Source organism: Rhinatrema bivittatum, chromosome 3 (assembly GCF_901001135.1).
Source record: "Rhinatrema bivittatum chromosome 3, aRhiBiv1.1, whole genome shotgun sequence".
NCBI lineage: Eukaryota > Metazoa > Chordata > Amphibia > Gymnophiona > Rhinatrematidae > Rhinatrema > Rhinatrema bivittatum.
Window position 1 is genome coordinate 450,775,417 of NC_042617.1, and position 14,084 is coordinate 450,789,500.

Sequence of the window (14,084 nt, forward strand, 5' to 3'; positions counted from 1 at the left end):
TCAACTATGAAAGTTACCCTATTCTACACACAAGCACATGTTCTGATTGAAGAACATGATACTTATTAAAACAGGACTACATTAGGATAAGGGGGGGGGGGGGGGGGGAAGGGAAATCCCTCATGTATTTTCCAACTGTAGTGGGAGGAATAGCCTAGTGGTTAGAGCAGTGGTCTATGAACCAGGAGACCAGGGTTCAAGTCCCACTTCGCTCCTTGTGACCGTGGGCAAGTCACTTTACCCTCCATTGCCTCAGGTATGAACTTAGATTGTAAGCCTTCTGGGGATGGGGAAATACCTACAATACCTGAATGTAAACTGATGTGATATGTCAGATTGAATGTCTGTATATAAAAAAAAATTTAATAAAAATAACTGGTTAATGAATACTTACCATGGAGCGTAGAATTCTACCAGCCATAGACTGTCACTCTGAATTACTTCACTGTTAAAATTTGTGGGCGTTAGCTCTATGACATCATCACTAGAGGAATATAAACTATTCACTGCCAAGATGAATGTGCAGGACACTGCACCTACATAAAAAAACAAAACAAAAACAGAAGAATAATATGTTTATGATCAAGTTCAGAAACAACCAAATTGTCATGTTCTCTTCTATACTATAGATCTTAATTAGTTCTCAGGCATTAAATACTGTATACTAACACTGGGGAACACAATTTTCGTTGAGTTAGATCTGACACTTGTTTTTGACTAAATTTTGACATCTGAATCCAAAAATGACCCCAGTTTCTCTATCACTTTAACTTTTTAAGGTACAGGATACCCTCCCTTTGACCCAAAAATCATACAAAATGTACAGGAAATAAAAGAAAACAATTACCTGAATATACTTAGTTATTTTATTCATACAAAAGCTATATATTGTTACTGTAAGTCAAATTGTGTACAAGTAGTAAAGCTCTGCTACCAAACATACATATTAAGGTAAAAAATTTACGTATAGCTTTTCCGGCAGTGTTCAATCTAGGGACAATCTCGCCTGATGCTCCAACAATAGTCAGCCATCAAATGTACATCCTATCTACCCTGATACTGTGCCATGACCTTCAAATCTTGGTGGAATCATTCACCTTGCTCATCACTGACTGCACCAAGGTTTTTTGGGAAGTCAGCAAGATGGCTATGCAGAAAATGCACCTTGCTGCTCATGTTGCAACGAAGCATTTTGAAGCTCTCCAAGAGTTTCTGGACAATTTCGGTGTAATTCTGTGCTCGTGTATTTCCAAGAAAGTCCTTGATAAGGTTTCTGAATGGACAACCAAGCATTCTTTTGGAGTTCTGACATTGTCCCAATCAAATGTTCATCTTTAATGAGCTGCTGAATCTGTGGACCGTCAAACACACCGGCCTTTATCTTTTCAAAAGACAGGCTAGGAAATGCCAAAATGAGATACTTGAAAGTCTCCTTCAGTTGGCAAAGCTTTAACAAATTGCTTCATGAGATCCAGTTTTATGTGCCGAGGTGGAAATACAATTTTCTGTCAACAAGTTATCGCAGTTTGTGGTAATACCTATGCGACGCGCTAAGATAGCACACTGTGATAAACAGCCTATTACCATAAAACATGCCCCTTTTCCTATCGCATGCGATATTTAGTGCATTTTGATAAACCCAGGCCTAAGATAGGCTATAGAGAAAAAAAACTTGACGTGATAGAAGAAAACTGCAGTTTTGAAATCAGCATGCTATTTAAGTCTAAAACAGCTGAAAAATCGAACTCAACAGGAATGTTAGAAATTGTTCCCCAGTGTAGTATATGTAATAAGGAATTACATTATTTACATTGTTCTAGAACTATACTGCAGAAGCTACAATAGTTAAGAGTGGAATAAGGTTTATTTCACCTACCTGTTCAAATACATTTTCTATTAAACGTTGGCTGTCTAATTTTGAGGCTTGTTAAAATGACTCAAATGCACTTGACATATGACCAAATTAAGTTATGATAAATATGTATATGATTTCTTGTAATCAAATACAAAGTCTGGGATTTCTCTCTTCACAATTGCTTACTTCTCTTTCTCCCTCCAAATACCATCCACTGGAAGGAAAGAGACCTACCCAGAAACATGAGGACAAACAAAGAGAAAGCAAATGTTGCTTACCTAAAACAGGTGTTCTCACAGGACAGCAGGATGTTAGTCCTCACATATGGATGACATCACAGGATGAAGCCCTGTACGGAAAACTTTTCTGTCAAAGTTTCTACAAAGCTTTGTCTGATACTGGCACACTGAGTGCACTGAGCATTCTCAGCCTGCATTTATCCCTGTGAGCCACAGGTGTCTCCCTCAGTCTCATCTTATAGCTAAAAGCGCAAGCAAAACTAAAATAAAAGTAAAAATGTATACAGACCCAACTCCGCGGGGTGGCGGGTTTCATGAGGACTAACATGCTGCTGTCCTGTGAGAACACCTGTTACAGGTAAGCAACATTTGCTTTCTCACAGGACAAGCAGGATGGTAGTCCTCACATATGGGTGAGTACCTAGCTGAGGATGCCCGCGAGTGCACCAAATGCACCCAAGACGCGCGAAAGGCGCAATGACAGGAGTGGAATTTGGAACGGAGGGCATCCTGAAACCCTAACGGGTTGGTGGAAGGATGTTGGGTAGTTAAACCGAAAAGAATAAGAGTAGACGGACTGGCCAAATATGGAGCATGCCAGCTAGTCGTATCTAAGCAATAATGGGATGCGAAGGTATGGAGAGAGCTCCAGGTTGCAGCCTGATAAATATGTACAAGCAGCAGCAGCCGAGGGGAAGCTATTGAGGCTGGGATGGGCGCAACAGAGTGTGGTTACACATACTGTTGTAGTGAAATGCCTGTTTGTTGGTAGGAAAAAAAGATACAGACCGTCAATTAGGAGGAATAGGTCTGTTTTCCTACTGGAACTCGCAGCTTGACTCTTGCCACAGAAGTAAAGAGTTAGGTGGAATTCCTATGGAATGTAGTGCGATCTAGATAGAATGCAAGAGCACTATTATTGTCCAAGGAGTGGAAAAATCCTCTCGCTTTGGTGAGAGAGGTGTTGGGAAAAATGGGCAGAGTATATTCTGAGTAAGGTGAGATGCAACGTCTACCTTAAGAAGGATATGAAGTTGAATACGTAAAACCACTCTGTCACGGAGGAACGCAGGGTCAGATGAGTATGTAACAAGGTGTGTAACTCACTGACCCTGTTGGCAGAAGTGATGACTACGAGGGAAAGAATTTCCCATTGCAGACTGTTAAGGGAGAGGAATGGCAAGGCTCGAACAGGGAACTCATGAGTCTTGTAAGCACTAATATATAGGCCCTAGTCCGTAACCAGTAAAAATAGAGGCGGCTTAATCAGTGGATAACCCATGGTAAGCTGACTCGGAAGGGGCTGAACCGTTAATCGGATATCCTCACTCCCAAGTGGTTCACCAATTGGAATCGAGGCGTACCCATGTAGAGGATGTCTGGGGAGCAGAATCCAAGGGAGTAAGAGAAAAGAGTGGTGTAGAAATAAAGGGGGTAAAACCCTTTTTTTTTTTTTTTTTTTACGACACGTGGTAAATCATGCCATTTTGAATAAGATTTATGTGTAGAAGGTTTTTGAGACGCTACCAGTACCTGAGAACATCAGTGAATTCATATGATGAGACTGACCTGTGATAAGGCGAATTGGTTACTGGTGTGATAGATTGAGAAGTATGGGAAAGCATACTGGTCTCGGCCAGGACGTGGGTCTGAGAACAGTGAACCCCGTCCCGGTGCAGCATAATAAGGGTGCTGGTTATGAGAGGCATCGAAAGACACATATTAAAAAAAGAGGCCTATGTTGCAGCAAAGGTGTCCATGGGAATGAATTGGAGACATGTATAGGGAGTAGAATCTGTCCACCGTATGGTTTGATTCAGATGCGGAGGGCAAGTTCGGTTGACCTCAGCGCTAGATTTTCCTCGCCACACATATAATCCAAGACCATCCGAAAGGATGGAAACTTATGTGGAGAAGGTCTGCTAGTGCGTTCAGTAAGTCTGTTAGATAAGTGGCCCAGGGATGCATGGAGTGAGCAAGGGCCAAGAGTAGAGCTGCACAACTTCCTAGTAGAGCAGCTAAGAGGTTGTGCGTGCTTGTATGTTGGAAATACCACAATGTCACTATGCTGTCTGTATGCACAAAGGTTTGCTGCATTAGGCAGTATTGTAAGGCATAACTCATGGCTCAAAGCTCCAGGAAGTTGATGTGAAACTCTGCATGGAGTGGAAGAGACGCATATTGGGTTGAGAAGATGTTAGTTCGAACTCTGCAACCTTGAGTAAATGTGAGCATGAGCAGGACCAGTCTATGTTTTGGTTCTAGATCTGCAATATGGATCAGGGATGATAGTGGTTGAACAGCTTAGGTCCACTGATAATTGGATTTCACTGAATCTTACTCATAGCAATTTTTTGGGACCTATTAGTAAATGCATGGTGAAAAAAATGCCATGGCCCAACAAAGAAAGAATTGAGGGGCTGAGGTTATGGTGTATGCGTGCACAGACATATAGGAATTTGTCAGAATGTCTGCGCGGTTGGACAGGAAGTACGTTGTGACTGTGGTGTCCAGACGTGTGCTATATGGGATTTATGGTAATGAACAGCAATCCCAGGTAGTAGATTTATAGGGAGTCATGAAGAAGGTAGAGCTTCTTGCTTGGGTTGACTGATATGCAGCTGTCCATGCAAGGAAAAGCATGAATGATGTTTTACTCTGTAGAGAAACAGCAGTCCCTGCTAGTGATATAATGAAATACCCAAGTTGCCGAAGCTGGTGCAACCAGCAGAGCTTGGGATTGTAATATTGTTGACTCACCATGAAGCACACAGAAAGAATAGAGGAGAGAGGCAAACTACTTACTACGGTATGGAAGTATGGTGACGAGAGATAGCAAATGTTGCTTACCTGATGTAACAGGTGTTCTCACAGGACAGCAGGATGTTAGTCCTCACAAATGGGTGACATCGAGGATGGAGCCCACCACGGAAAACTTCTGTCAAAGTTTAAACAGAACTTTGACTGGCCCCTACTGGGCATGCCCAGCAAGGCACTGACCCTGCAGCCAGCAGGGGTCTCCCTTCAGTCTGATTTTCAAAGCTACAGGCAGTGCCTAGAAAGTAAGAATAAAACGAACCCAACACCGCGGGGAGGCGGGCGGGTTTCGTGAGGACTAACATCCTGCTGTCCTGTGAGAACACCTGTTACATCAGGTAAGCAACATTTGCTTTCTCACAGGACAAGCAGGATGGTTGTCCTCACAAATGGGTGAGTACCGAGCTGAGGATGTCCCGACTTGCACCAAATGTACCCAACGGTGTGCAGCAGGCACAATAAGTGAGGAGAAATTTGGGAAAGGGCATCCGCACCCAACCGGGTAGGTGGAAGGGTGTTGGTCCATCAGGTTGGAAAAAGGTTACGCAAGACAGACTGGCCGAAGATGGAGTCCTGTCTTCCAGCCTTGTCCAAACAATAATGGGCTGCAAAGGTATGGAGAGAACTCCAGGTTGCAGCTTTGCAGATGTCAGGAAGCGGCACCGATCGAAGGTGTGCCACTGACGTCGCCATGGCCCTCACAGAGTGTGCTTTAACACGGTCTTGAAAAGGAATGCCAGCTTGCTCATAGCAAAAAGAAATGCAGTCCGCCAACCAGGAAGAAAGAGCCTGCTTACCCACGGGTTGTCCCAACTTATTAGGATGGAAAGAGACGAATAATTGAGTGCTCTTCCTATGGGAAACTGTACGGTCTAGGTAAAAAGCTAGAGCTCGTTTACAGTCTAGGGTATGCAGGGTCTGCTCTCCAGAGTTGGAGTGGGGCCTGGGAAAAAAGATAGGTAGTATGATGGATTGATTGATATGAAACTCAGAAACTACCTTAGGTAAAAATTTAGGGTGAGTGCGGAGTACCGCGCGGTCCTGCAGGAGCTTAGTGTAAGGCGGATAGGTAACTAGGGCCTGTAATTCACTAACCCTGCGAGCTGAAGTAATAGCCAAAAGGAATAACACTTTCCAAGTGAGATATTTAAAGTCACAGGAGTGCAGAGGTTCGAAAGGAGGTTTCATAAGACGACCAAGAACCAGGTTAAGGTCCCAGGATGGGGCCGGAGGACGCAAGGGCGGCTTTAGATGGAGCAAGCCCTTAAGAAAGCGTGATTCTAGGGGTTGTACTGAAATAGGATTACCCCCAATACAGTTATGGAAGGCGGCTACCGCACTGACATGCATTCTGATAGAAGAGGTTTTAAGACCTGATTCAGAGAGATGCCATAAATAGTCCAAGAATTTGGAGATTGGACAGGAAAGGGGATCAAGGGACTGAGAAGTGCACCATGATGTGTACCTTTTCCATTTGTATGAGTAAGACTTTCTTGTGGAAGGCTTTCGTGAAGCTATCAGGACCCGAGAAACGGAATCTGAAAGGTTGAAAGGCTGAAGGACTAACCTTTCAACATCCATGCCGTCAGGGACAAGACTTGGAGGTTGGGATGGAGGAGGCATCCGTCGTTTTGAGTGAGCAGATGCGGGTCCTTTCCCAGAGGAATGTGCCTGTGGATGGAGAGATCCTGGAGTATTGGAAACCATACTTGCCGTGGCCAGTAAGGTGCTATCAGGATCATGGTTCCTCCGTCCTGGCGTAGCTTCACGAGAGTCTTTGACACAAGAGGGAGTGGAGGGAATGCATAGAGCAGACCGGTTGTCCACTTGAGGGAGAATGCATCCCTCGGCCGAGAGTGCTGGCTCCGAATGAGAGAGCAGTAATCGTCCACTTTGTGGTTCTGAGGGGACGCAAAGAGGTCTATGCGGGGAGAACCCCACTTGTGAAACAGAGAGGTCGCTACCAGAGGATCGAGTGACCACTCGTGTGGTTGGAAGACACGGCTCAGCTGGTCTGCCAATACATTGTCTACTCCCGGCAGGTAAGTGGCCCTGAGGTACATGGAGTGGGAGAGGGCTTCCGCCCAGATCTGCGCAGCTTCCTGACACAGAAGGAAGGAGCCTGTGCCTCCCTGCTTGTTTATGTACCACATGGCCACTTGGCTGTCCGTCTGGATTAAGATTATCTGATGAAAGAGATGATCTTTGAAAGTGCGGAGCGCATAGCGGATTGCTCGAAGTTCCAGGAAATTGATCTGGTGTTCGGCTTCCTCTTTGGACCATAACCCTTGGGTTTGAAAGTCATCCACATGGGCTCCCCAACCGATGTGAGAAGCGTCGGTGGTTAGGATTACTTGCGGATCCGGTGGAAGAAAGGGTAAGCCCTGAAGGAGGTTGACCTGAGTCGTCCACCAGGTTAAGGATAGGCGCAGCGCTTGTGTGACTGTGACTATGGAGGACAGAGGCTGAAAAGCTTGAATCCATTGGTGTCGTAGAGTCCATTGTGTTACTCTCATGGCTAGTCGGGTCATGGGAGTGACTTGAACCGAGGATGCCATGTGCCCTAGGAGAATGAGGAACTGGCGAGCCGTGGCAGTGTTCTGAGACTGGAGCTGGCGAGCCAGGGACATTAGGGTGTGGACCCTCTGAAGAGGAAGGTAAGCCTTTGCCTGTAAGGTGTCCAAGTCTGCCCCAATGAAGGATAAGGTTTGAGACGGGACTAAGCAAGATTTCTCGTAATTGACGAGAAACCCTAAGGAAAGGAGTGTTTGAATTGTCAATTTTAGGGAGGATTGAGCTATCTGTTGGGTGGAGGCCCTGATTAGCCAATCGTCCAGGTATGGGTAGACGTGGACACCTTCCTTCCTTAGGAATGCTGCTACCACTACGAGACATTTGGTAAAGACTCGTGGGGCAGAAGCTAGACCGAAAGGGAGGACACGGTATTGATAATGGTCGTGGCCTACTAGAAACCGCAGATATTTGCGATGGGATTGTGTGATCGCAATGTGGGTATAAGCGTCCTTGAGGTCGAGAGAGCACAGCCAATCCCCTCTTTGTAGCAGAGGGAGCAGCGCGCCTAGGGTTACCATTTTGAACTTCTCTTTTTGAAGGTATTTGTTGAGGGCTCGAAGGTCCAAAATGGGACGTAGTCCCCCTGATTTCTTTGGTATTAGGAAGTATCTGGAATAGAATCCCGTGCCTCGTTGAGAGGGAGGAACGGGTTCTATAGCATTTGATTGCAGAAGAAGGGATACTTCCTGTTGTAATTGAGCCAAATGGGTGGATAGACTCCACGCTTGAAGAGGCGGGGAGTCTGCCGGAAGAGTTATGAAGTTGAGGTGGTAACCCTGTGCGATAATTGTTAGCACCCACTGATCTGAGGTGATCTGCAACCAAGGTTGTAGAAAATGGTACAGTCGACCTCCTACAGGGATGTCCGGAAGAGGGGTTTGGCATGTGTTCCCTACAGGGGAGTCAAAGGCCAGCCGCAGGCCCAGGAGGAGGGGCTACGGTAGGCCTTTGTTTCCTAGGCTGACGCGGCTGAGGCCTAGTAGAGGATCGAGCTGGACGAGGCCTGGCCGATGGAGGGTAATAACGGCGTGGTCGAAAGAATGACTTCTTAGAGTCTTTCTTTTGCGGTTGCTTGGAGGTCAGCTCAGGTGGGACAGATGAGAGTTGTTTCAACGTCTCAGCAAGACGATCCTGAACCTCTGGGCGAAGGTTGGATGATTTTAACCAAGCCCAACGTCTGGCTGAGATGGCTGTGGCTGAAACTTTTGTGGAAGCATCGAATATGTCGTAGGCAGTCCTAATCTCGTGCTTCCCTGCCTCAAATCCCTTGTGAAGAAGGGCTTGAAGCTGCGGTTGGTATTGGTCTGGCAACGTGTCAGCATAGTCTTGCATCTGCTTAAGGATGGCTCTGTTGTACTGAGTCATGTAAAGTTGATATGAAGCTATGCGTGAAATCAACATAGCTCCATGATAGACTTTCCGTCCAACACTATCTAGGAACTTGTTGTCCCTGGTAGGTGGGGTAGAAGAGTGTGGCTTAAGACGCTTGGCCTTCTTCTGCACGGACTCAACCACAACAGAGCGATGATCCAGTTGAGGTTTTTGGAAACCTGGTGCTGACTGGACAAGGTAGGTGGAGTCAGCTTTTTTGTTAACTGGGGACACTGATGAAGGAGATTCCCAGTTTTTCTTGAGCAGATCCAAAAACACCTGGTGTATAGGGATGGAAGCGATGATTTTTGGAGCATCCAGAAATTGAAGGAGTTCCATCATCTGGTGTCTGTCATCAGCTTCAGATTGTAGTTGAAAAGGTACAACTTCTGACATCTCTTTCACAAAATTAATAAAAGATAGATCCTCAGGAGGAGATCTTTTTCTACTCTCTGTAGGAGATGGTGGCGAAGGCAAATCTGTGTCAGAAGATGTATCATCATCATCACCCCAGGTATCGTAGGGATCAAGTGGGGCTTGTAGCCCTGATGGACCTGGCTGAGGCTCTGAAGGCATCGATGGAAACCGAGGTGGAATCGGTGCCGTAGGTGGAACCAGAAATGGCATCGATGGCTTCGGTGCTGCTGATGGAATCGGTGCCTGGCGTGGAATGGATGGAACCGAAGGTTATATCGGTGGAGATATACCAGAAGGCACCGATGGAACCACCCCGGAAGGGGGAATCCGGAACGGTGTTTCTCCTGCCGATGAAAATCCAGTCGGAGACGGTGGTGTTGTCGATGGTACTGGAATCACCGATGGAAGGGCCGTCATGAGCGCCTCCATGCGGCTCAGTAGCGGTGCTAGCGCTTGTATCAACGGCTCGGTGGTCGGTTCCCTCCTCGGTGGCGAAGCCGGTGCCGGTGGCGGCACTGGAACCGGTGCCGGAGACGGTGCCGATGGAGGTTGCAATTTCTTCATCGCTTTCTCGATGGCCTCCTGGACCAGCCGGTCCAGTTCTGCCCGGAGACCAGGGGTAACCATACCCGGCTCGACGGGAGAGGGAGGCTGAGGCAGGGCCGGAGGGACCACCGTAACCGGTGGGATCACGGCCCCCGCACCCCGGGAGGGTGAGGGTTTCCTCGATGCCGGCGAACGAGACGTGGAGGGTGTCCGGTCTGTTCGCGGCTTCTTTGTCGGTGGCTCGGCTTGAGCAGAGGTCGATGGCTGTGGATCCTCGACAGGCCGAGACTTGTGCCGTCGATGGCGGTGCTTTTCCTTCCGATCCCCTCGCCCATCCGGGGAAGGGAAGGGACGGGAGTCGACGGCCGAGAAGCGATCGATGGCGGACGGTCACCGGAGGGTTGACGATGATGGTACAACTTCGACGGTGCCGGTTCCGATGACGTCGATGCTATCGATGGCGTTGGGGTGGGTGCATGGAAGAGGAGCCCCATCTTCTCCATCCTGGCTTTGCGACCCTTGGGTGTCATTAAGGCACATTTGGTGCAAGTCAGGACATCATGCTCACTACCCAAACACATTACACAAACCCTGTGGGGGTCTGTGATGGACATAGTCCGGGTACAATCCGGACAACGGCGGAACCCCGTTGCCATGGCCTGAAGCCAAAATTTAGGCTGGGGATCGGTAAGTGCCAACAGGCCTCAAGGGCCAAAATCGACGGTAGTCGATGGAAAAAGGCAAAAAACTTACCGGGTTCCGTAAGATGACTAAAAATTTGTCGAAGGGAGACCCCTGAGGGGCAAATTTTCTTAGGAAATTAACTTCCAAATTCCTGTCAGGAACGTGGTTAGAGAGCTCCTTTCACCGCGTGGCAACTGCTGCGCGGAAAAAAGAAGACTGAAGGGAGACCCCTGCTGGCTGCAGGGTCAGTGCCTTGCTGGGCATGCCCAGTAGGGGCCAGTCAAAGTTCTGTTTAAACTTTGACAGAAGTTTTCCGTGGTGGGCTCCATCCTCGATGTCACCCATTTGTGAGGACAACCATCCTGCTTGTCCTGTGAGAAACCATTTTACCTGCACCTTCTGAAGAAAGTTGATATTTCTGATGTCCAGGATAGGCGGAGTGTAACTATTTTCTGTTGAAAGAAAGAATAGCGAAATTAAAACTCCCCCACTCCCCACCCTTCTGCGCTTTGTAGCGTCCTGGGGACTGTACCCTGAAACTTGGTACAAAGTGGGGTGGCCGCTCTGATATCCGGCAAGTTGAGAGACCAGGAGGTGTCCAACTGGCGGGGCTGACGTAATCAGGATATCATGTAATCTCCCACGGGAGCGTGAGCGGTAAAAGTCGTACCCGCATTTCTGTGTGGTATACAAGAAAGCATTGAGACCTGTCGCCAGGTCTCGAGGTGGACTTGCAATTGAGACAGTGTTTGCTGAATCTCGTGTTTAGTAAATCAGCGAATACATCTGGAATTTCGGTCTTTAATTAGGAACCAGAAACCAGAGTATTAATCAGTACAGAGTCCCGTTGCTAACGAGAGGATGTCCTGATATAATCCCAAATGACTGGTAGAGAGGTTCTCTTGGTATTGTGTCCGAAATAGCTGGCAATAGCGATATGTGACACTAATACGGTTCTTGGCAGGCCAGACGACCTAGAACCTTTCAAACCATATGGCCCGATTTACAGAACAGGTCTCAATGGGATTGTCGCTGAAGCGGGATTAGAATAGAGTACTTACCATCTGTTGTGGATTGCAGAAGGACGAGCCGGCGAAGACTGATGGCTCTGTGGATTTCAGAAGTCATTGAGGGATAGCCTGAAGGACGTACACGTCAGACTCAACTCTGTAACCTGGTATGGTAGTGCAGGTATAGAGGAGACAGGCTGAGCGTGTCTGGCGCTACCACAGTAATTTGTTGAGGGTCAGAACCCCACACCGGTGTCAGTGGGGAATGCCTCGGGTACAGGGGAGCCATTATGACTCATGAACCCGGCCCTCTTTGCAGCGGCTCGATGTATTGTGGCGCCAGTGCAGAATTCTGAACTCAGTCCGGTCATTCTGGAGCATGGAGGACTGCCAGTGTTGTGTGGAACAGTGGCGGTGGCAGTAGCAATGTTGCTCGGCCCAGGCATTCTCCAGCACCGAGTAAGATAGCACAGATGTGCTGGATGGCGCCTGCCCACTACAGATCATACAAAACATGGCAGCAAGACTCCTTACCAGTAATCCCACGCGCGATCACATCTCTCCTGTACTTAAAGCTCTACACTGGCACCCTATCTTTTACAAAGTACAATACAAGCTTGCCTCGATCATACATTCCTCAATCCACAATATACATGCGCCATGGCTCTCCTAAAAATAAAAAATCTACACCCCCCTCCCGTCCACTCAGATAGTCTAACCTAATGCTAATAGATGCCCCACCTCCAAAGCTCACCCATCTTGAGGAAACCAGAGAATGAGCATTCTTCTCCACCGGTCTAATCTTATGGAACAGCCTACCTAAGAAAGTAAGTTGTTTCCGAGAAAGAACTTTCGTTAAAAAAAAGCCCTAAAAAAAAACAACTTACCTAGCTAAATGATAATGGAATACCCCCAACATGTCCCTCTTCAGATGGTTCTACATAGCGGACTACTGCCCTCACCTCTGGGCCCTATCTCAAAAATGTACTCCCTAGATGCTTATTTGCCTCTCCCCCTTCCTGAAGAACTATGTTGTTCTCCCTTTTTAGTAAGAATGATGCATTGTCTTGTTTTTTCTTTTCATTTGACTGTGTATGTTCATATTGTATCCCGCTCTGAACATAGGAAGGGTGGGCAATAAATGTTCTTAAATAAAATAAAGAAAATATAACTATGAATATTGGTGGTGTTACGTTCTTTATATTAAGGCTACAAAGAGGAACAAACAAGTACATTGAATTCATAGCACTAAATTGATTTAGTCTCTTATTTATAAAGAAAATATTTAATGACAAGGATAAGGGGGAGGTAGGGGGAGTGGGAGAGGGCAGTAATACCAAATGCCATTACTGTAAAAAAGTATCAAACTGAAATTTGTTTTTACTGTATTGCATAATCTTTTCAAAGCAGCAAATATATGCAAAACAAGTCACCCAATAAGGAATAGACATACTAAAAACAGGTCAGGTTAATTTGATTTATGCGAGAGCACTGTGATACTTCTTGAAAGAGGAGGAACAGATGTACATGGGTTTTTGTCATGATCTACAATCTATGTTTTATATGGATTATGAATACCTAATTTATCCCACCTAAAACCATAGATAGTCAGGTTAGAAATTCATTTAAATAAAGTTATCTGCAAAAAAATGCTTTTGTTTTTTTTACTCAAGAGAAAAATTATGGAACATTTTGCCAGAAACAGTAATTATGATTTCAATACCAAATCAAAAGTATGTTAGGTGAGTTTGGAAAAGAAACTTAGTAGGATGATAAAGCAACATGCTAAGGAAAAATGTTTCATCCTCCTGCTTGGCAATGGTCAAAATGTAACTTGTCTCCAGTGGATTCAGGTGACAGGGCATTTAGCCCCTCCCCCCAAATTGTACAGGTTCTCAATTTCAGCCAAAAGGCCAAGAACATCCCTAGCCAAAATTTTGGTTGAGGAATCAGAGGTAAGTCACCACACCTGGTGTCACAAATTTTTCACTTTTCTTTCTTTTTTTTTTTTTTTTTTAAGAACTTGCTACAGATGCATAGTAATTTATCACCTTTTTCTGGCTAATGTAGAGAGAGAATTGTTAGGCAGTCAGATGAAAAACCTTGAGAATGCCAACAAAACCAAACTCGCAAGCCCTCCCCTCTTCCAATTTCCAGTTTGAGATTTATAGAAAAAAAACCCCCCAAGAAAGCAAAGCAGCCAATATCAAGTCACAAGGTCTGCCACAATCTCCTGCAACTTTCATATAATTCCCATATACAGTCATTAGCATACCTACTTTTTACAGGATATATTTTAAACTATTTCAGAATTATAGCTAACCTTAAAGCTCAAGAATATTTAAAAAGTTGAAACAAACATTCTCAAAACTTTCATATTTTCATTAGGAAAAGGTGCTGCCAAGCAGCCCAATTTTGGAATATTGAAAGAGGCCATTACATGTGACTCTTGCTGAAATGACAATCATCCCTGCTTTAAGGACCGTTTCTATATATATTGGGTTGGGGGGTGTCAATCTGAAAATATAATAAAACATATCAATTAATTCAATTATAATGATGCACTTTTTT

General features: G+C 45.9%; 1 protein-coding gene across 1 annotated transcript in view; it reads right to left on the reverse strand.

Moving 5' to 3' along the window:
* PDIA6 (protein disulfide isomerase family A member 6) overlaps positions 1-14,084 on the reverse strand; it is a 166,606-nt gene that overhangs the window by 131,118 nt on the left and 21,404 nt on the right. Inside the window, exon 2 of the mRNA XM_029595893.1 lies at positions 395-536. Within this exon, the coding sequence (XP_029451753.1) occupies positions 395-536 (142 nt within the window). The remainder of the gene's footprint in view (positions 1-394; positions 537-14,084) is intronic.